General features: G+C 37.0%; 1 protein-coding gene across 1 annotated transcript in view; it reads left to right on the forward strand.

Annotated features, from left to right (window-relative positions):
* The window catches only part of OTOGL (otogelin-like), a 95796-nt gene that overhangs the window by 60960 nt on the left and 14218 nt on the right, over positions 1-20618 (forward strand). Inside the window, exons 33-48 of the mRNA XM_010561966.1 lie at positions 1670-1837; positions 3436-3714; positions 4321-4438; positions 5674-5753; positions 6677-9561; positions 10247-10424; positions 11309-11451; positions 12258-12281; positions 12413-12505; positions 13166-13355; positions 15504-15718; positions 17569-17710; positions 18029-18214; positions 18694-18906; positions 19812-19916; positions 20216-20323. Coding sequence (XP_010560268.1) covers positions 1670-1837; positions 3436-3714; positions 4321-4438; positions 5674-5753; positions 6677-9561; positions 10247-10424; positions 11309-11451; positions 12258-12281; positions 12413-12505; positions 13166-13355; positions 15504-15718; positions 17569-17710; positions 18029-18214; positions 18694-18906; positions 19812-19916; positions 20216-20323 — 5127 coding nt within the window. The remainder of the gene's footprint in view (positions 1-1669; positions 1838-3435; positions 3715-4320; positions 4439-5673; positions 5754-6676; positions 9562-10246; positions 10425-11308; positions 11452-12257; positions 12282-12412; positions 12506-13165; positions 13356-15503; positions 15719-17568; positions 17711-18028; positions 18215-18693; positions 18907-19811; positions 19917-20215; positions 20324-20618) is intronic.

A 20618-nucleotide genomic window follows, 5' to 3' on the forward strand; every position in this document is an offset into this window, starting at 1 on the left:
ATGTCATGCTCGGCAATAAAAAACAGGGGGAAGTTTGCTGGGGCTGCCATTGCTCAAGGTCCAGCTGGGCATCAGTCTGCTGGTGGTGAGCAATTGGGGTTTTTTGCATCACTTTTCTTGGTTTTGTTTTCCTTTGTTTCTTTTTTTTTCTTTTCTTTTTTTCTTTTTCTTTTTTTTAACTTATTAAACTGCCTTTATTTCAACCCATGAGTTTTTTCAGTTCTTCCCCTCCAGTTCTCTTGGGGGGAGAGTGAGAGAGCAGCTGTGTGGTGTTTAGCTGCCTACCAGGATTAAAATCAAGGATGGCGTTATGCACTTTTCCACCACCAAGTGCCAGCAAAACAGCTTTTGGGACTAGGATGGCTCCTCCTCTCATTCTTTTTTGTTCTACATGATGTCAAACTGCTGAATCTTTATGGAAACTTTATCAATTACAGCTCACTCCTGCTTTTGCTCAAGTCATAGGCAAAATGTCTGTTAATATGTAGGGATAAACATTCAGTGATTTAGAGCAAAGTGTCTTTTAAAGATAAATTGTCTCACCACTTCTTTAAAAGCAGCCATTTTGTAGCAAGCTTGTGGGCTTCATGTGCATATGAGCTACAATATTGTTTCCATATAAAAACAGTAGTTATTTTCATGCAGTTTTCTTCAGAAAATGGTGTTTAACTTCTAGCTGAGCTAAATCTCATTATTATGAGAATTCCTTCCCTTTTGGAAGAGTCATATCTGAAAGGAGCTGTCTTAGGCTAGGAAGGGGTTCAGTCTTTTCACCGAAAGGATTAAAAGCTTTCACAAAACTTACACGTTTTGTTTAGTACTCCTAAGGTGAGGTTTTAGAAGTATGCTGCTCTTGGTTCTTTCAGTGGGATATAGTGACAAGGATGGATGCTGTTGTATCTGGATGTATCCCCGTGAGCCTTTCCAGTCCAGCAGAAATAGCTCCAGGGGTTTACTGTGGGGCATGGTTAGATCAGCACCATTTTGGCAGTGGTACCAGCTGAGGCTGTTGTCACTGTTATATTGGCATGAACTTTTGAATGACGATGTGGTGAACAAGACTGGAAAAATTGGTTGGTTGTTTTTTAGCTGGACCACTTCACTGCTGAAGCATTTAGGATGGCATAATAAATGGGGCAGTTGGGGGGAAGAAGCAAGTGGTTTGTGGGCGAGGATGAACTAGACAACTGCTTAAGCAATACTGCTGCCAAAAGTTGAATTACAGCCTTATAATTTGGAATCTGGGGGTTTTGGGGAGAATTGCATTGTAGATCTTAGAGTAGCTTCAGTGTCTGTTTGGGGAATAATATTAAAGTTGCTCTGTTGCTCTTTCAAAGTACAGGACGAAGGACATGTAAAAGACTAAAAAGCAGTCCAGGTTGCTTTCTTGTACAGGTCATTTTGTGAGGACAAGTACCCACACTTTTTTGTGCTCACTTTGTATCTGTTCTATCATGAGCAGAAAGCAAAGAATAAGAGAGTACATTGAACTGATAGATACAGACCTATGCCAGCATAATACCTTGAGGCATTAAGCTGTAGTTCCAAACTTATTTGATTCCAGGTATGGTGAAATATTTAAGGTAATATATTATGTCAGCTAAGATTTAAATTTTGTATGTTATGCAAGGAAGATTTTTCTTTTTCTATTTGATTTTTCTTCCCTTAGGTCTTGGTGAAGGACCCTATATTTTGGCAAGCTATGGAGAGAATGACACAATTATAGGAGCTAATGTATCCAGTAGAAGAATATTTCCCCTGCCTAGAACTGGAGCACATGGAAATGTATTTTTCAGTTTCATGATAACTCCAGGTCTTTTCAAAGATAAAGATTTATGTAAGTTTTCTCAACAGTTTTGCTAAACGCAATACATATTTTTCAAACTGCACGAATGATTTTTGCTGCATCTTCTAAATCTCCTAAAATAATCTAGATATTTTTAGTTATTGGAATAAGTGAGGATGAAGCAGCCAATTTCAAAACTGCGGTGGAATACTGATTTTTTTTAAATATTTTTTTTTTAAATATTGGAAAACCTTGCTGCCAGCTTTAAAGTTGACTTTTCAAAGATTGTTTTAGAAATATTGCAAAATACAAGTGAATAGAATTCCTCTGTGAAAAAAAATAAATCAGTTTGTATAACTGGAAACTGGAAAATTTTGCACATGTATCTAGCAAGTGTCAACACTGAAGGTGAATGCAGGATATTTTTGTCTCCAGTCAAATCACTTCTACTTTATCTTTTCTTCTTTTTTGTGAATTTCAGTGGATTATAAAATGTGCAACTTAGAAAAACCAGTCTGTCTCCTGCATTGTTAGTAAGCAGCATCTCCACACAAAGTAGAAGGAAGTTTTTTAGGTGATCAGCTATTCCTAAGCTCTATTTTTCACTTATGAGAGACTGATCCAAACTACACAATCAAAAATAAGTATGTTTAAATATTTTTCCTTCTGTATATATTTTCCTTTCTTCACATGTATTGGGTTTGTGTCAATTAAGTCAATACAGATTTTGTCATTGCTTTCTCACAGAATTTAATTGAAAAAAATCCCAAACCCTCAAAATTCAACATAGAGAAGGGCTGTTGTCACAGTAAAATTTGAAACTATACCCACAAACAGTTGACAATTTTGCAGTGGAGAAATTAGGTTTTTAGATATGATTTTGAAATGAGAAAGTACATAAAACAGAAGCATTAATTCTGCCTTATCAATGCTCCAACCAATGTAAAGTGGAAGTAAAACATTCATTATAGCTGTGCAGTACACAGGTAGTCTCTGTATCTGTGAGGAATGAGATAGTATTCATCTAGATTAAAGACAGTTCAAGATTTTATTCAAGTTGAAAACCAAATATGAAGTTAGTCTTCTTCTAAGTTCTTAAATTTTTGAGAATTTTCTTCACTTTACATTTCTGGCATGGGTAGAGCAAATAGAGGGATGAGTGTTTTATTTGGCCACAGGTTTTCTGACTGTACTGCTGGATATGACTGTGTGTAAAGAAAGCCTGACCTCAAGGTGAAGTCAAGCATGTTCTTACAATATTTGCGTGATGTTATTTAGTAATGAAATTTTGGTACAGATGAACTGTTGGGCATTTGTCTGATTTTGAGAAAAACTCCCAATGTGAGCAATTCCCAATTTGAGACTGCTTATGAATCATTTCAAAGGCTGGCAGCAGTAGGCCAAATGTAGTTTTGATCTAACCGATTAGCTCTCTGGTGGCTCTGGATTATGTGATCAATTGAAGTCTCCTTTAGACCCTGCATTTCTAACCTTATTTTTGTGTTACATGAAACCAAAATATTTTTTTGTGAAAAGTAGTTGTTTAAAAGGAGCCACTTAACAGCTGATATATACGTTTTAATCTCACTTTTAAGTTGTTTTCTGTGAAAATCTTGCTATTGTTATTTTTTTTTTTTCTTCTGTGGCAGCGCTCTCTCTCGTTTCCCTTGAATCTGCTGAAAGACCAAACTACTTTCTGTATGTACATGACAATGAAACTGTTGGGTTGGAACAATGGCAGGCAAGTGCCTCCTTTTGGAGACGAGCCACCTTCTTCCATCACCAGGGCCTCTGGACTCCAGGGCTCAGCGCCTTTGAACTGCACAGTAAAAAAGGCTTTTTCATCATTCTCACCTCATCTGGTGTTAAAGTGGCTAAGTACGATGATTCAGAAGAATTCAAACGTTTGAGTACCTTTAATATTGAAGGTAAATTTTGCATAATGCCCGGGGAGAAGTATGGTTTCTTCTCCTTGCCTTTAGAGCACTTTCATCAGCAATAGTAACAAATATTTTTTATCCTATTTTTATTTACTATTCTTTTCTTCCACCCCACCTCTAAATGTTACTATTTTCTAATTTTTGCAGATGTGATGATCACTTTATCTTTGGACTACATTTTCATTGTTTTACTCTTTCAAAGTGGACGTGGCATGTCACAAAAAGATGTGTGTTAATGTCTTGCTAGTGAGCTATAGATATCTATTCTTTTTAATGAACGGGTAACTGTATTGCTTCTGCAACCAACAATACTTTCACAACAGTTAATTGATTTTTAAGGTTTTTAAATGGAATATGTTGTGAAAGCAAGTACCTGTTTGTATCTTTGAAGCTTCAGTGTCTTTTGGCTTGATTGAATTTAAAATACTTGAAATTGAAAATGAACTAAATCTCACCTATTTGAAAGTTCCCAAGAATTTCTTTACTTGATTTTCAGTTTTTCTGAAAATCCCGATGTACGTTATAGAAAAGACTATAAATTTATAGTTTATTGATTACACAATCAATAAATAAAACCTTTTCCTTCTTTCTCAGAACTCGGTGCGTCAGTGCCTTATAGACGGCTGTGTGAATGGCGATATGAATCTTGTGCTAATCCTTGTGTTAAAACATGTAGTGATCCTGAAGGAATAGCATGTAAATTTCTTCCTCCGTAAGTCAAATTAAGCTCAGTATTGCTACTGTATTGTGGTTTTTGTACCATAGGCTTTCTGAAAATTACTGGAGCTGCAATATCCATTCATTTTTACTTATCTAGATTTCAGCATCAGTCTTGTGAACAGCTCTCACAAGTCATGTGAAAATGTTTGTAAAAAGCCTCTCATTTCCCACAGTATATATTCCTGTTTACATGTGATCTTTCAACACAAGGATGAGAAGGTTTTTATTTAGCTCAGGGGATTAGCTTCTGGTAGTGGTTAGGTAGAAACCTATTAAATTAAATGAAGGTTGTTCCCTTCTATGGTTTTATATTCACATCCTAAACTAGCATCCCATGATGCTGTAAATGACTACTTCTTTCTGGTGTTTATGTGACAGAGACCAAAAACTGGAGGAATTTAAGGGTGGACTACGCCCTCTCCTGTAAGAGGAAGGAACTTTATAGTAAGAGATGCTCATGGGCTTGACACAAGGGATTTCACACTGCTGGTGTTATGTTGTTCCTTAGTAAAAAGATTTCCTGTCTCCATGGATCTTCCCTGGCACCTATGGAACCACAGTTTTTTAAGCAAACTAAAAAGAAAAATGTCTAAAAGCTCAAGGCATAAAATGTGGTGGGAAAGAAATTATATTTTGAATTGCAGACTATCTCCCTAGGCATGTGCAGTTTATGATTAGGAATATTGCTAATATTCCTGGTTTTCTCTGTTGGTATTCTTACCTTTTTTCACATGGGCACACTGGTTGTTAATTTAATAATCAAAATTAAAAGGTAAGGGGATATATGGACTTGTCTGCACTTTCCTACTCTGACAGTGCACAAGAATGAGACTTTCTGTAGAATCCATTTAAATATTTTAATGTCTCAAATGAACATATCTGGGTAAAACAGTGGTCTTGTAATGAAGTTCTTTGTCCTGTGGGAAACCTTTCTGCTTAGGGATGTGAACTTCCACCTGGTTGTGGAAGCAGAATGGTCCAAAGCCGTCATGTTCATTCAGCCTATGCAAAGAATGGATTATTAACAATTTAGAAACAGTACTGTGCTGTTCAATGTCTTATTGACCTTAAAATGCCTCAAAATGCTGTGTTCACCATTACACTGGAAAGTTCTCAGAATGCTGATGAGGAATACATTCAAATGTTTCATGTTGCCAAAGTGAAATAATTTAAAGTTAATTTATATTTCTACTGTGGCTTTAGAATTAACTATACAATATTTTAAAGGGTTGAAGGATGCTTGCCATACTGTCCCAAAAACATGATCCTTGATGAGGTCACACTTAAATGTGTTTATCCGGAAGACTGTAAGTATATTTTATTATATTCTAATCTTATAAATCACTCTAGAGATCCCAGGAAAGGTTTTAATCAAATGTACATTGTTGTTTTTTATTAAATGCTTTACCAGAAGAAGAATGTCTCTCTGGGACATAGACCCCATTCCCAGTCATCCAAAATACATCTCCTACATCCAAACAAGCCATAGCTAAAGTTGAATTCTTTCATTTCTCTAATAGTGTGTTAAATTTAACCTTTTATGATGGTGTTATACTCATCACAACTATATTTGGTTATATACTGCTAGTATATCATATCTATGTAAGCGAAAGGTCTCAAAAGGAAGAAATACTGCTGTGGTGAAAAGTTTGGACTTTTCAGCTGATGAGCCACCACTAACAAATTCAGTGCATCAATTTCATAACTTCTGGCGTGTGAAGTTACCACATTATTTGCGGGATACAGTATTCTTTTAACATAAATTACATTTTAATAGTATCTCTTGGTTTATTTCACAAGTTTTGACTTAAATACATTATGTTTGATATTTGCTAGTACAAAGTTATCTCATATCGTATACTACCTTCCAAAGATATAAAAGAAGATAACATATTCTATAATATATTTATTCCAAATATTTTACTATTTTGGATTTACTGAATTTTCCATGGAATTCCCTTGTTGCTTCAAAACTGCTCTGCAAAATCAAGGTTTTCACTCATTAAAAAACCCTAGCTACTCCATTTGCAAAGAAAATTAGAAAACTTCTTGAGTCAGCTGAGTTCCTCAAAGTCATCAGGCAACCTGGAACCACTGGCAAGTTATCTTCTCAGCAAAATGATGCTCTGATTTGCTAATATTTAAATGGAACTTGAGTAGAGATAGATGTTGCTATTTTGCTTTACCAATAATTCCTAAAAGACAGTGAAACATGCATTTTTCCTTTTAGGCATACCTGTGACACCTACGGAATCAGCAATTGGAACAAAACCTTCACTGTTAATCTCTCACACGGGTGCTACCACAGAGAGATTTCCTCAGACACCACCTTTATTTGTTACTTCAGGGACTGAGTCAACTCACACCGGTGTGACAGCCAAAATAACCATGAAGGCAAACACCACTTTAATGGGAATGAATATGTCGGCACAGTCCCTTACAGACTTTCATTCACTGGAAGCATCTAATGCAGCCACCTATTCAACATTTTCATTACCAAGTACAGTGGAGCCTTCTGACGTACTTCACAGCACAGCCAGCCCTACTGTCCTTTCCAAACTCATCTCTTCAACAGATTTTCCAACTGCTCTTCAAGCCTCAGCAGTCACATCACGTACTGTCAGTTCTACTGCATCTATAACTTTACCCATTACAATAGCAACTCCAACAATCCTGCTCAGTGCAAGTCCTATTCCAACACGTTCTGCGTTATTAACACCCACTTCCCTACTAGTAGTTCCCTTTCCACTTGAAACATCAATCACTCAGCTAGGAACGGTTCCCCCTACCTCAGCATTAAAAGCTTTAACCTTCAAGCCATCTTTTGTCACTTCTGAGCTGCCTGCAGGGATTGGGAAGAGTAGGAGTCCTCCAGTAAGTCATTCTAAGGGAGCAACAGTATCCTCCAAAGTGTCTTTGTCTGCTTTCCTGGCTGGCAGAGCAACCTTCACAAGACCTGTATTTCTTCTAGGTTCACAGTTGACACTAAGCACATCTACTTCTCCTATATCTACTTTGTCTGTTAGAACTAGGTCTGGCACTGGTCAAACTGCAGTTCACCCAGCACCCATTTCTGCACTGACTTTAACTGCTCCTCAAATTCCTGTGACCACTAGATTTGCTAGCTTTGAGACAAGTTTTCTTCAATTAATCACAGCTTCATATTTTGAAACAGCAAAACCCTTGTCTAAAACTTCTCCGATATCTTTAAATGCAAGTTCTTTAGCTAGTTTTTCTCCAAAGCCATTTTTATCTTCAGTGGAAATTTCAGTGACTGTTCCCAAGCAGACATCTCCATTAATAAAAGGCAGTATTTCTGCTGCTCTGCCCGTAACAACTGTATCTTCACCTCAAGCTGCTTCTCAAATCCCTGTGAACACTTCTTCAAGCCCTTCTGTAACACACACACTATCTGTACCACTGCATTCTCTGATTACCTCCCTGAAGCCCAAAGCTATGGCAGATGTCACTGTTACTTCCAAAAGTCTTTATAAAATTCCTTCCACTGCTTCCACTCTTCTAGTCAATCCAACAATCTCTGATATGTCTATAGCAACTAAAGCCTCAACAGAAAATAAATACATAATGGACACTGATTCCTTTTCAGTGTCATCCATTTCTAAAAAGCCAAGGAAATCCATTAGTTCTACAGTCTTCCCTCTTAGGACACTGGTATTACCTCCAAATGCTACATTAATAACCACTTCAGAAATTCCAGAGTACCCAAGCAGTTCACGTACAGAATTGAAAACTCACCCTGTAGCACAAAGTTCAGGCACTTTCATTCCTAAAGATCCTTCTCTTACAAGGTCATCATCTTTATTTACAATCTTGTTATCAACATCAGTACCATCTTCTGTGACATCTCTTCCTACAAGTTCTTCATTGGTTCCCATAGTCAGTAGGGCATCATCGTTAACACAAAATATAACTGCTACCCAAACACCAGTTTCATCTCTAGATACACAGGGAACCTCAGAAAGTCCAGTTACAGACTTTGCAAATTCTTCTGTAGATTTTTCTACATTCACTTTAAACTTCAGCCCTTCTACCAGCCTTTCAGCGGTGCAAAAAACATCCATTAGAATGCCCTCCTTACTAATGCCTACAAGTCCTGAAGCCACTTTAGAAAACCAGCCCAGTAGGGTCCCTATGTCTTCACCTCCTCCTAAGACCACTCGTATCTCTACTGTTTCTTTAGGAAAACAGAGTTCTTCAGTAAGTTCTTCAGAAGAAGATGGAACAATATCAGCCATATCAGCTGGAATCATCACTCAATCCACTACACCAATGATCACGAACACAACAGTGAATGCTACATCCTTAAAAGCACCTTATATATTTGCAAAAATACCACCTAGCTCTTCAGCCAGTTTATTAGTTGCTTCTGGCACTACCGTAGCCTCTAGGATTACTACAAAAACCACTGATTCTTTTGTTGCTGATTTGGAGTTGTATATGGCTTCAGCTTCAGTTCCTACCACGACAGAAACACTCATGCATGTGTCACACAAATCTTTATTTACGTCTGCAGCATCTCAAACTTCACAGAGCACTACAGAAACTCCACAAATGATGATCATGAAAACAACTGGTACTACAAGTCCATTACCACAGATGAAGAGTACCTCATTTACAGCTTCGGAAGTTAAATATGCAACCTCATTTGAAAGAACCGTGGCTATTTTAGAAAGTGGTCAGACTTCACATGAGCAAAGAAATGTTACCAAGACAAAGTCAACCACAACTGAGAAATCTTCCCTGCCTTATTTGACAGTATCTGCAGTTCAGAGTTCACCTTTTTCAAGAAATACAACCTCAGAAAAAAATCTCTTTCTTTCTGGACTCCCAGACGTAACAACATCAGATTGGTCCAAAATCTCAACACAGAAAACCATTAAACCTTATTTCAGTTTAACAGAGCCCACAGAGCTGCAGACCAGAACTATAACAGATTTATCTCATTCTAGTGGTGGAACAGCTCTGCCTTCCTCTTCAGAGCCTGTGGAAACACAGACTTCTTTGGCAAGCACAGGAACAATGACAGCTATAGCTGACAAGGCTTCCTTTGGTACAATGATGCATACGCTGATGTCTGCATCTTTCGAATGTGTGGTATGTTCAGTTTTACTTGCCCCTGTGTGTTAAAATATATATTGCTTTTCAGTTCCTTCTGTTATGTTATGGATGTAATACCGGAGATTTTAAATATCTCCTATTTTTGTTTTTATTTGTATGTTTTAAAATACGCAATTATTCTTAGAGGATTGTTGCATTGCTGCTCTTACACTGCCCTGGTATATTCTGCAACTTGGATGTATTGCTCTAGAAAAAAAGGCTTTTAAAACTATGTGCTGATTCTAGATAGCAAAATACACGTCTGATGTGCAGAAAAAGCCATAATCCATGGAATTCTGAGATTCCTGCGTAATCTCACTCTTTCTTTTTTCCCATTTGTTTCTTTGTCATAGAGTTTAAAATGATGGGAATACATGATTCTGTATTTCTTAAAATGCTTCAGATTATTACTGAACATAACATGTAGCCTCAATGCATAATGCTTTACACAGAGTATTGCACCAAAGCTAGATGGAACAAGAAGGGTGTGGGTGAATGGACGTGCATCACTGTCACCTGTTACAACCACATAAAAGCAATTAATTCCAAAATAACTGATGAGGGGTCATGTAGATAACACCATCTCTGTCTCAGAGCAGGGTGATGAACAAGGGATTGCTTGGACTTCATAAGGGCAATGAATGTAAAGTTGATTCTGGTTGGTTTTTTCTTTATATGACAGCCAAGATACCTTGAACCTGTTGACAAATGTAGCCAATATGTATGTCTTAATGCGGGTTGGATGTTATACAACCTTTCAAGGAACTGCCCTAAGGATGTGCAGAAGCCAGACTGTGGTTTTCGAGGAATGCCAGTTCAAGTTAATGCTGATAGTTGTTGCCCAGAATGGGAATGTCCCTGTAAGTCACTGTTTTATTTTTAAATACAACATAGAGCCTTGATCTGTAAATTTCAAGTAATAAATTAAGGGTTTATTACAGTAGGAATGTGAGGTTGAATACTGGAATGAATTTAAAAGAGCTGTTCATCAGCAAATCAGAATGAAATATACTGAATATTTTGGTATCTTTGAATTAACATTCAAGAGAGTAAAAATATTTTGTTTTCAATGAAAGCATCGAAATGAAATCTGCAACATGAACATCAATATTTTCCAGCTGAGACTCTTCAGAATTTCTATCAGTAGAAATGTTGAGATTTCAACATTTTGTGAAGAAAACAAATTAAATACTGGCATTTTCTGAAAGACAGAACCCCCAAATTTCAGTTAGCTCTAACTGCAGTTTTTACTCGTACTCAGAAAGTGCAGAAACTGGCAGATGACTGTCTGTCAAGGGAACAAAAAGGCCGAAGAGAAGTCATATCAAAAACCTTGTAGCATTATGGAAATCAATATCGCACTTTTAAATATTTGTCTCAAGATAGGACGGATCAGTCTCTTGTTATCAGTATCTCAAAAAATGTATTTTTTTAATGCATATATTTTATCTCACAACATACAGATTCATTGGCCTTGCCTGTAAAACATTGACTTAAGTGAAAATTTTCACCAATTTAAACTTTCTCCCCTTCCCTGTGCACACAGCAGTAGGGTAAAGTATTTCCATTGAGTAACGTAAGATACTTGCTTCTGCTTATGGCTCAGTATGCTGTCTGCAGAACGAGGTCATCAATATACACATGAATGTACATATGAAAGCAAATATTGCTAAAACTGACAGTTTTTAGAAATACCCTGTATTCAGTTTTGTGGTAACCTCATTAAATGACAGTTCTTTTTTAGGTCAATGCTCTGTACTGTCTGAACTGAGTGTTATTACCTTTGATGGAAACAACATAGCCCTCTGTAATATGGCTTCCTACATTTTAGTCAAGTTACCAGGAGAAACTATTGTTGCTCATATTGAAAAATGTCCTGCTAATCAGGTAAGATTCTTGCATTTCGGCAATAATTATAATAGTTTCTTGAATTTTTGTGTTATAGGTATGAAATTCTGCAAAAATGTATCACCTAAAACTTTTGGATAAAAGCCATGCCCATTGAAAAATGGCAAGTTATTTAATTTTTGAGGAGCATGCTTAATCATGCTGTCTAGATAAAAGAAGAGTGTTATCTCAGGTTAAGTATAAGGAAATTCAAATGTAGGTTCCTTTTAAATTATAAGGGATGACATAACTTCTGAACCTGCACGTCTCCTTTCAGGCTCTCCACTCACAAATCTTGAGGCCTTGAATTTATAATTTACAATATGGTCAAAACACTAAAATATTTTGAATAGCCACAAAAATCTTTTGTAGTTATTTTGGGAAGGTATTTATGAGTTTGAGATTAGTGTCATGAGTTGTTCTTTGTAGCTGTCTAACTCTCTGCCTTGCCTACAGAGGGGATCCAGCCGCTTTATTTTTAGACTGCCAGTTTAGGTCAGGTCAATCTCATCCTTCGAGTCTGTACATACATTTCCTTTGCATTGTCCATAGTCCAAATTTATGCAGCCCTTGAACTACTGGCTTGGCTTGTATTTCCATCTTTGGTTTGTGGATAAACAAGTTCCTGACGAGGGGAAATGCTGGGAAATGTATATTTTTCATATTTATAAGGAATACATTAGATTAGTTTAATTATGAAGCTGATTGATTGTAGAACTTCAAACACAAACAGTCAACTTATTTTTGCCAAATAAGAATGCTGCTGATTATCATTGCACTTCTAATCTATTTTTAATGTTTTCCAGAGTGCAAATTCAATAAGAAAACTAGTGAGTACTTTTTGCTTTTACTAATTATAAAATGCATTAATATTACACATATTGAAAAAATTCCCTATAGCACTGGTACAGAATTAGAAAAAACAATAGTAACTAAACTTGTTTGTCCCTTTTCTTTCAAGGTTCCCCCTGCAAGCACTTCAGGGCTCTGTTTTAAGAAATTAAATGTAACAACACGCACATATAAATTACTTATCAATCGCTTAGCAAGAAAAGTAAGTATATATCACCAGTATCTAGCATATGTACACTTAAAAGACAGCTGGGGAGCTATTCTATTGTAGAATGCAATAGATCAGACTTACAATGAATGTACTACAGGATTAGGATTACTTTTGCAGTTCAGCTAATTCATGATATGCTAGAAGCAAAAAATACACATTTCTGATACTATGCTTCACTTGTATGTCATTTACCCAAAATGACACTTCAAAGTTCTTTTGAGATTTCAAAGTAGCTGCAAAAGCATTTATACTTCATATTTCCAGAAAACCTAGAACCGAATGGAAATGTTCCAAGACCTGATAAATACTTAAGCTGCCTTTCCTGCTAGTCAATAACAGGACAGAACAGAGAACTTTGAATAATTGGGATGAGGTTTGGCTTTGTTTTGTTTTATCATACGGTATGTGATAAATAAGATTTATTCCTTCCTTAATTAGAAAAGATTTCCATATCATTATTTTTTCTCGTGCCTACTTCATTTGCAGTTATAGGAAATGGCACTGATGGGAAGCTCTGTGATTTAAGCACTGTGACTGTTATTGTATCTGGCAGAGGTTGTAAAAAACATCTTATGCTATAAAATGTAGAGACACATAAGATATATCTTCGCAATCTGTTTTGTTCCCTAAAATGTATTCGATTTATTTTAGGTAGTAGTGGATTCTGTAATCCAATCATTACCATTTTCAAAAGAAGGACTGAGCATTCAGGATACTGGTGCAATGTATGTCATTAATACCCCAGCTGGTATTAGCATCAAGTGGGCTCATGTTACAGGCATCATAGATATACAGTATGGATTACACTCTAACACATCGATGAAGACAGAAGGACTTTGTGGTGAGGCTATGGTGGCAATTTTTTTCTTATTTAATAATTTCCCATTTAAAATTTACACCTCCTTTTTGTGTTTGTGACCTGCTGCCCGGTAGCTCTCGTTGTGACCCCCATTAAGTACACTGACGATCCTGTCTGAGGTGGGGTTGTGAAATTCTATTAATTAACAATAAAAATTCAATAATTCTGTTTCAAAGCACTCCTTGCTAATAAAGTATTTTGCAGAGCAAGTAATGATCAGTACATTGTATCTAATTAACTTTTAAAAAATGTACTTATCTCTGTGTTTAAGAATATTGCTGAAGTCAAGTAAAGAAAAGGGGAAAATTTTCAATAGAGAAGTGGCTGCTGAAGCAGTTCAGGTAGTGACAGTATATTTCAGTGATTATGAGAGAAAAGAATAACTGTCAGATATTACCAGTGGCAGATTATCACTATGCAAATACTGATAAAAGGCATATCTTGGGCAGGGTCCAAGTCCCCTGAGGTTAGTGAATCCAAATTCAGACCTCTTCAGGTTGGATCTAGGGTCCAAAAGTGTGCTGAGGTGCCTCAGGCTTAAATTACAATGACAGTAAATTTAGCATGGTTCAGGCTTCCCCGATAGCCTTTTTATAACTCTGCCAGTATGAATTATATGGAAAAGCGTAAGCAGGTATTTTAGAGTTCCCTTAATTCTATCAGAAATGTTCATTTTCTGGTGCATTGTAATTTTACAGAATCTACCCCATATTGAACAGGAAAATGAACTTTTTATAAACTTTTAAACTGTTTTTAGTTTTAAAAACAAACAAAACTATTCAGATAAAGTTTAAATATACATGTAAAAAATAAAGTGTTTAAAATCAATTGCTATATTCTGCTTGAACAAAAGGAAATTTCTCCTAGATCTAGTCAGAGAAGGCAAATGCTGGCCCTGGCACATACTGCATCTTTTCCCAGTATCCTGTCATCTTCTCCGTGCACGCTGAAAAAGATTGGGATGTAGGACGGATTATAGAATAGTTACTCTTTGTGCCATGAAAAGACAGAAAGAGGAAGACTATGCAGACAGATCCAACCTCGACTGTAAAGTGTTGTTCTACCTGCTATTTTGCAGTTTTAAAGCTGTATTGATTCTGCAATTCTGTACTATGGCCCTCCAAATTCTAACGCCAGCACAGTTTGTGGGATGGCATTAGGACAGCAGCAAGAAGCAGAAGTGTTAAGAATACTGGAAAGCGGTGCTACTGTCAAATGCTTCTTATCATGCGAATACCATCTTCTGTGTTTCTCCATGCTGTTGGAGAGAATAACAGCCCATCACGCCAGGCTAGCCCAGTTCTAACAAGGGACCCTGGAGAGTATTGGGATGCAGGGCTGGAAGCATGAAGGCAGGGACGTCGGGTGTGGTTAGCAATGCAGAAGGAAAGTGGAAAAAGGATATAGGAACTTTGGCTGATCAGTCCCTGGGACGTAAAATACTATTATGAAGATTACAGTTTTGGCATTAATGACTTGTTATGTGCTTATAGGAAGTATATGTTTGCATTGATGAATTAATTGAATACATACAATAATGAATTCAGGTAGCCAATGGATGTCAGGGGTTTGGGTGGAGTGTCTTTTTCAGTGGTTTTGCATTAATAAATTGAGTAAGAAAAATATTTTCTCTAGAGAAAGCAATTTGTTCATCAAAAGATTCCTTTCATAACTTCTTGCATTTAGAATGTTCAATTAAGTTTCAGTGTCAAATCATCAGTGACGTGCAGTTAATTTGAAAGTCACCTACATTTACTCCCATGGAGCTGATTGTTATTCAGTAGAATGAGATCAGAATCTGGTGCCATGTCAGTAAATTTGCTACACTCAACAGCACATTTTGGTAGCAGTTTTTCTCAAAAGTTATTTCGTTATTGGGAAAAGTATCATTACTTGTATTGTATGATCTGCTTCTTTTGCTAAGCCATTGAGCTGACAACTAAAACCACAAGTAGAATGTTGGAACTACAGTGGACATATAGCTGCTTTCATTTATAAATTCACATGACTAAGTCTCACAGGCGAGCCTGATGCAATGTTAATCTTACCTTATCGAGTGCACTTTTTTTTCCCTAAGGAAGTAAATATTGCATGTTTGTTTGTGCTTTGAATGTGATGCTCTGTCTCCAGGGGTGTGCAATGGAGACCCTACTGATGACCTGAAAATGCAAAACAGGACCATAATTACAAATATGGAGGAAATTGAAGTGTTCATTAAGAGTTGGGAAATTGAGAAATCACTTGATGTAACAACCAGGAGGCCAGTACGAAACTGTACTGAAGATAACTGCACATACTGTATGGAACTGTTAAACAGAAGCATTTTCATCCCTTGTCACAAAAAAGTGAGTACAAAGATCAGATAAATTCCAGGTGAAATGAAATAAAAGATACGTAGGTAAGAAAAGAGACAGATGTACACATTTTTTATGTTTTGCTTATTTTCATGAGTTGACAGCTGGATGGGTAGCTTTAATACCTCTGTCATGTTGGCTTTAACACTTTTGTCATGTTGTCCATTCTAACACATCTATATGGATCCCTGTGCTATTACACTGTTTCTTAAATCATTTAGTAGGCAAAGCTCAAAGGAGAAACACCAGATCATCATCTCAACACAAACACATTCCAAATGAGTTATTTTTAATAAATGCTTGACAGGGGTTACTAGAACAGAAAGCCTCATGCTTCTGCTGCATACAATAGCAACTCATGCAGTCTGAGACTGATTGGACTAAAGAAATTTCCAGTTAAACAAATTTTGATGTAGGCACTATTACGTCAACAATTTGGTAGCATTTCTTACAGAAATCATTATCATTTGTTTCTGGACACTGTACTTTCCAATGGGGATATAGCTGTGGCATTCAGACTACCACTAGAGCTGGGCAGTGCAGCACAGCTGCTTCCCGGAATGGAAAATCGAGAAGCCCCAAATCTCTGAGGTCTGACTTACTTTTCCCACTTAGTTCAAAATAAAAAGGATTAATTACTCAAGTGGCCCTTTCTTTCTCAGGGATAGATATATCCAGATTCCTGATTCACTTCTTGCTGTTCTGCGTTTCCACCCTTCGTTTGCGTTGTGTTACTCTTCACAGACAAATGCTGTTAAAGATATTGCAGGCAGCTGAGCCCCTTTCCTTCAAACTCCCAAGACCTCTCCTCACTTTCCCCAGGTAGAAAAAAATGGAGGGAGTTCTGAAAGAAAGGGTTTAAAGAGGTTTTTTTGTTTGGTTAGTTTTTTTTAAAGATTAATAGATATTTCCCACAGCAGCTTAATGGGAGGGAACACTGGTTATAAGTTTGGAATCAAGAATGGAGAGTAGCACCAGTGGGTAGCAGGATGCTTTTCATAATTGTTTTAGCATATCTTATTTAAAAATAATTAAAGGGAATCTGACTAGTCAGAAATCCTACTTCATATGTTTCCAGGAGAACTGTCATAGCCTCAGATACAATGCAATTGCATCTTTTCCTGGTTTATAACAAAACCTGACATAGCATCAAATTTGCGAAGCCCTTGGTTCATCCATTACGAAATTTGTTTTCTTTCATATACATGATGGTGGCAGAGCTAGAGTGGATGGAGTGTATTGTGCGCTTCACAGGCATGAAGGAACTGGACAAGGATAGTTAAGAGAGTCATTAGTGTAATGAACTTTGTGGCAGAAGTGAGCGACTGAAGATTTGCTAAAACCACGGGGAGAGCCGGGCTGCAGCATAGCAGTAAACAGCCAGAATGAAACAAAATCTGACTTTTTCCACCTTGTTATAAGCTTATGCAAATAAAACCAACAGAAATAAGACAGGTTGCCCCACCTGCATTTAGACCCAGTAACATAGGTCATCTGGTCCTATAGAGACAGAAGTAGAGCACTCAGTAATAATTCATTCACAGCAGGAATTTATGGAAGGTATAGGAGCAACGTTTAGCTGAGATTTTTTACTTTTAGCTGACAGGGCTATACTTCAAAAGTTCTTGTAAGTAGTGTGACAATCTCATTAGGACTGTGTTCTGTGCCTACTAATGAGCATAAAAAATTCTGGAAGTTTAAGTTTTGCAGAATCAGTATTTTTTACTTTAGACACTGCTTGTGATTTTTTCTCTTGCAGCTGTATTATTTCTTGTAATTAATGATTTATTTTAATTACAGAAAGCTCTTCTTGTTAATTCTTAATTACAATATGTTCCTAGGTGTCACCACAGGAGTTTTGTGAGAAGATGTGGCTCAACAGTACTTATTTTTGGAATTATGAGTGTGACGCACTTTCTGCATATGTGGCTTTATGTAACAAGCACAACATCTGCATTAAATGGAGGACACCTGATTACTGTTGTAAGCAGATAATCATGTTCTACACCTGCTGCAGTGTTTAGTGATGAGTTAAAAATATATTTCTTTCTATTGTTATTGTAAGTGCCACCTCATTCTACCACAGCATTAGTAAATCAGGGTGCAAGTTCTTATCTTAACATGTATTGTTTTAGTCAAGGTGTCATGAATCAGTTTTAATCTTGATTGAATGAGTTGCTTACCTGAAGTACTGATAAAAATATAAATGCATGCTTTCTATGATACATTTGTTCTTACTATTTATCCAATTAAATGCTGGAAGAATAATAGCACTTAATGTCCTATTTTTATGACTTGCAGCATTGAGTTGTCCTGAGGGCAAGGAATACCAGCCTTGTGTGCAACCCTGTGAAGCCAAGACCTGCTTGAATAAATGGTTCTATGAAGATTCTCCCTGTTCCTATTTAAGGGAAGACTGTGTGTGTAAAAATGGCACTATTCTGCATAGAACGGACTCTGACCTCTGTATACCAGAAGAAAAATGTAGTAAGTGCAGCAGGACAGAGTGATTTTGCAGATATGCTAATATTAACCACAGCTCAGTGTAAGTGATGTTTAAGTTCTGTGTCAGTCCTCAGTAAGCGTGAATCTGGTACAGCTCCCTTCAACAGAGCCTCGCTGTATCTCAAGCTACAGCGGTCTGTGCTTTCAGCTCACTTGGATTCAAGACCCAGTGCTGATGTACTTCTGTTGGGGAAAAATGATGGTCTTTCTTCCGTAGCTCCCAGGCTTTCTTTCCTGAAGTAGCATGTGCAGGTTCTCTCCCTTGCACTCAGTATTTATTTTCAACCATAGTGAAGCATTTGTTCATTTGGGGTTTTAAGGTCATCATCTTTTCTTGGATTCCTTGATCATAATGCTCCACAGCACTCTTATTTTATGCAATAATTTTATGCAATTCATAGTTGCTTGCAGGAAATCTGCACTCTCCACTTGTCGAAGGGATATAATGTTTTTTGTCTCAGCATGTACAGATAACAAAGGACAACCCCGCTCTGCTGGGGAGATTTGGAATGAGTCCATGAGAGGCTGTTGCATGTACAACTGTTTAGAAAATGGACGCATTGTTGCTGTAGAACCTGAATGCAACGAGGATCCTCCACCAGTCTGTGAAAGAGAAGGGGAAGTTATCATACATGTCATCGAAGAGAGAGCTTGCTGTCCAAAGAAAGTTTGTGGTATGTACCACACCCGTTTTCAGTAAGAGAAGTATAAGGTAAGTGCTTGACCCTCACTGGCAGATGACAATCTTTAGACAGGGTTCAAGGTAACATTTTTCAGAAGTGATTTTTAGGTACTTGTGGTTGGTTGGGCCAGCAAAGCAGGCTGCTTTTCTTTGTAAGAACTGACTCACTGAAATATTTTTTTTTTTCTTAGAAGTCCACTACTGAAACAAAACTTCTCTTACAAATGAATTTTTAAGCTCTTGGGTGGAATGTCAAAAGAAATTGATAAATACTCGATGATAAAAATACCTTGGTAATAGGGGCTGTCATCAGAGCCTGTTTGCTATTCTCATTAGTGCTTTTGTGTCAAGAGCAGTATCCTCTGACCTACTGCTGTTTCCCAGAAGCAGTATTCTGTGAGCTGATCACTGAATACTAATATTCTGTCCAGCCATGGTTGTTAAAAAAAAGAATAAATGTATTGATCCTAAAATGTTAAGCAAAAGATACTTATTTCTTCATAACATCTTCAAGGAAAACAAGAACGAATGGTCCAGCCGGTATGGTGCTTTTCTTCATCAGTTCAGATACCTGTAACCAACACTGTATTGTCAATTTGTTTAGGGAATATTTTCACTGGGACATTTTAGCTGGTTTCATGTGTAGGAAGCAGAGCAAGTAAATACCTGCTTTAAGAGGGATATAACTGTGCTTGCACAGTGCCACATGAATGGAGCTATACCAGCCCTGGGTTGAGCTCAGAGGTCTACATGATGGTATGGAGTGCGCTTTAAGCTGACTTGGGCTGCTCTTAGTTTGTGGATCTCTATACTAGATGGTATTAAATATCTTGAGCTATAGGACTTGCACTTGTATCTGTTCAAATATGTCAAAATTGACTGTGTTTTATCCCACAGAATGTAACATGTCATTGTGCGATGCCATTATTCCAACATGCAACCCCAATGAAAAATTAGTGGTAGGCTACCACCCCCTGTCCTGCTGTCCACAGTACCGATGTGGTAAGGGAAATACAGAAACACAGTTACTGGGCCATTTTCCACACTTGTATTATGTGTTGTAAGAAAATTTGCCTTACAAGCTGGTTTGATTGCTAGCAGAATGGGACATTGTAAATAGCACCAGGCAATGATGTATTTTTTTCCACGCTCTCCAATATTTTTTTGTTTGCGTTTTGTGTCACGTTTGATTTACAGTCAATTTGGTGTTTTATTTAGTAGATGAAGAATATCTTTTCTTTATCTTTTCAGTATTGTTTCTGTGACTCTTTTAAAAATGCTGTTTATTTCACATCCTACAGAATGTGATCCTTCAGTTTGTTTCAATGCTTCCCAGCTGGACTGCAGAGAAGATCAATTTATTGTTGAAGCAAAACAGGAAGATCCTTGTTGTTTCTCTTATCTCTGCAGTAAGAAGCCTCTAATATTTTTATGGGTAACTAAGGAATAGTTAAGTATTTACAAAAGCAGTCTATAGTTCTAAACCTAATAACTTAAGCCAGGAATTCTTGGAGAGGTCAGTGAGACTTCACACAGGTCAGGCTGACTGGAGCATGAATTAGTCTTGGGGTTTGGGATCTTTTATTTCCAACATCATTTTGAACATCATACTTGAAGTTCGTTACGTTTTTATATTTCAATGTCAATCCCTAAAAGCTGTTATCCAAGTAACAAACATTATATAACTTGTTATATAGTCTATTA

Source organism: Haliaeetus leucocephalus, unplaced genomic scaffold (genome assembly GCF_000737465.1).
Source record: "Haliaeetus leucocephalus isolate CR32 unplaced genomic scaffold, Haliaeetus_leucocephalus-4.0 Scaffold151, whole genome shotgun sequence".
Taxonomy (NCBI): Eukaryota; Metazoa; Chordata; class Aves; order Accipitriformes; family Accipitridae; genus Haliaeetus; species Haliaeetus leucocephalus.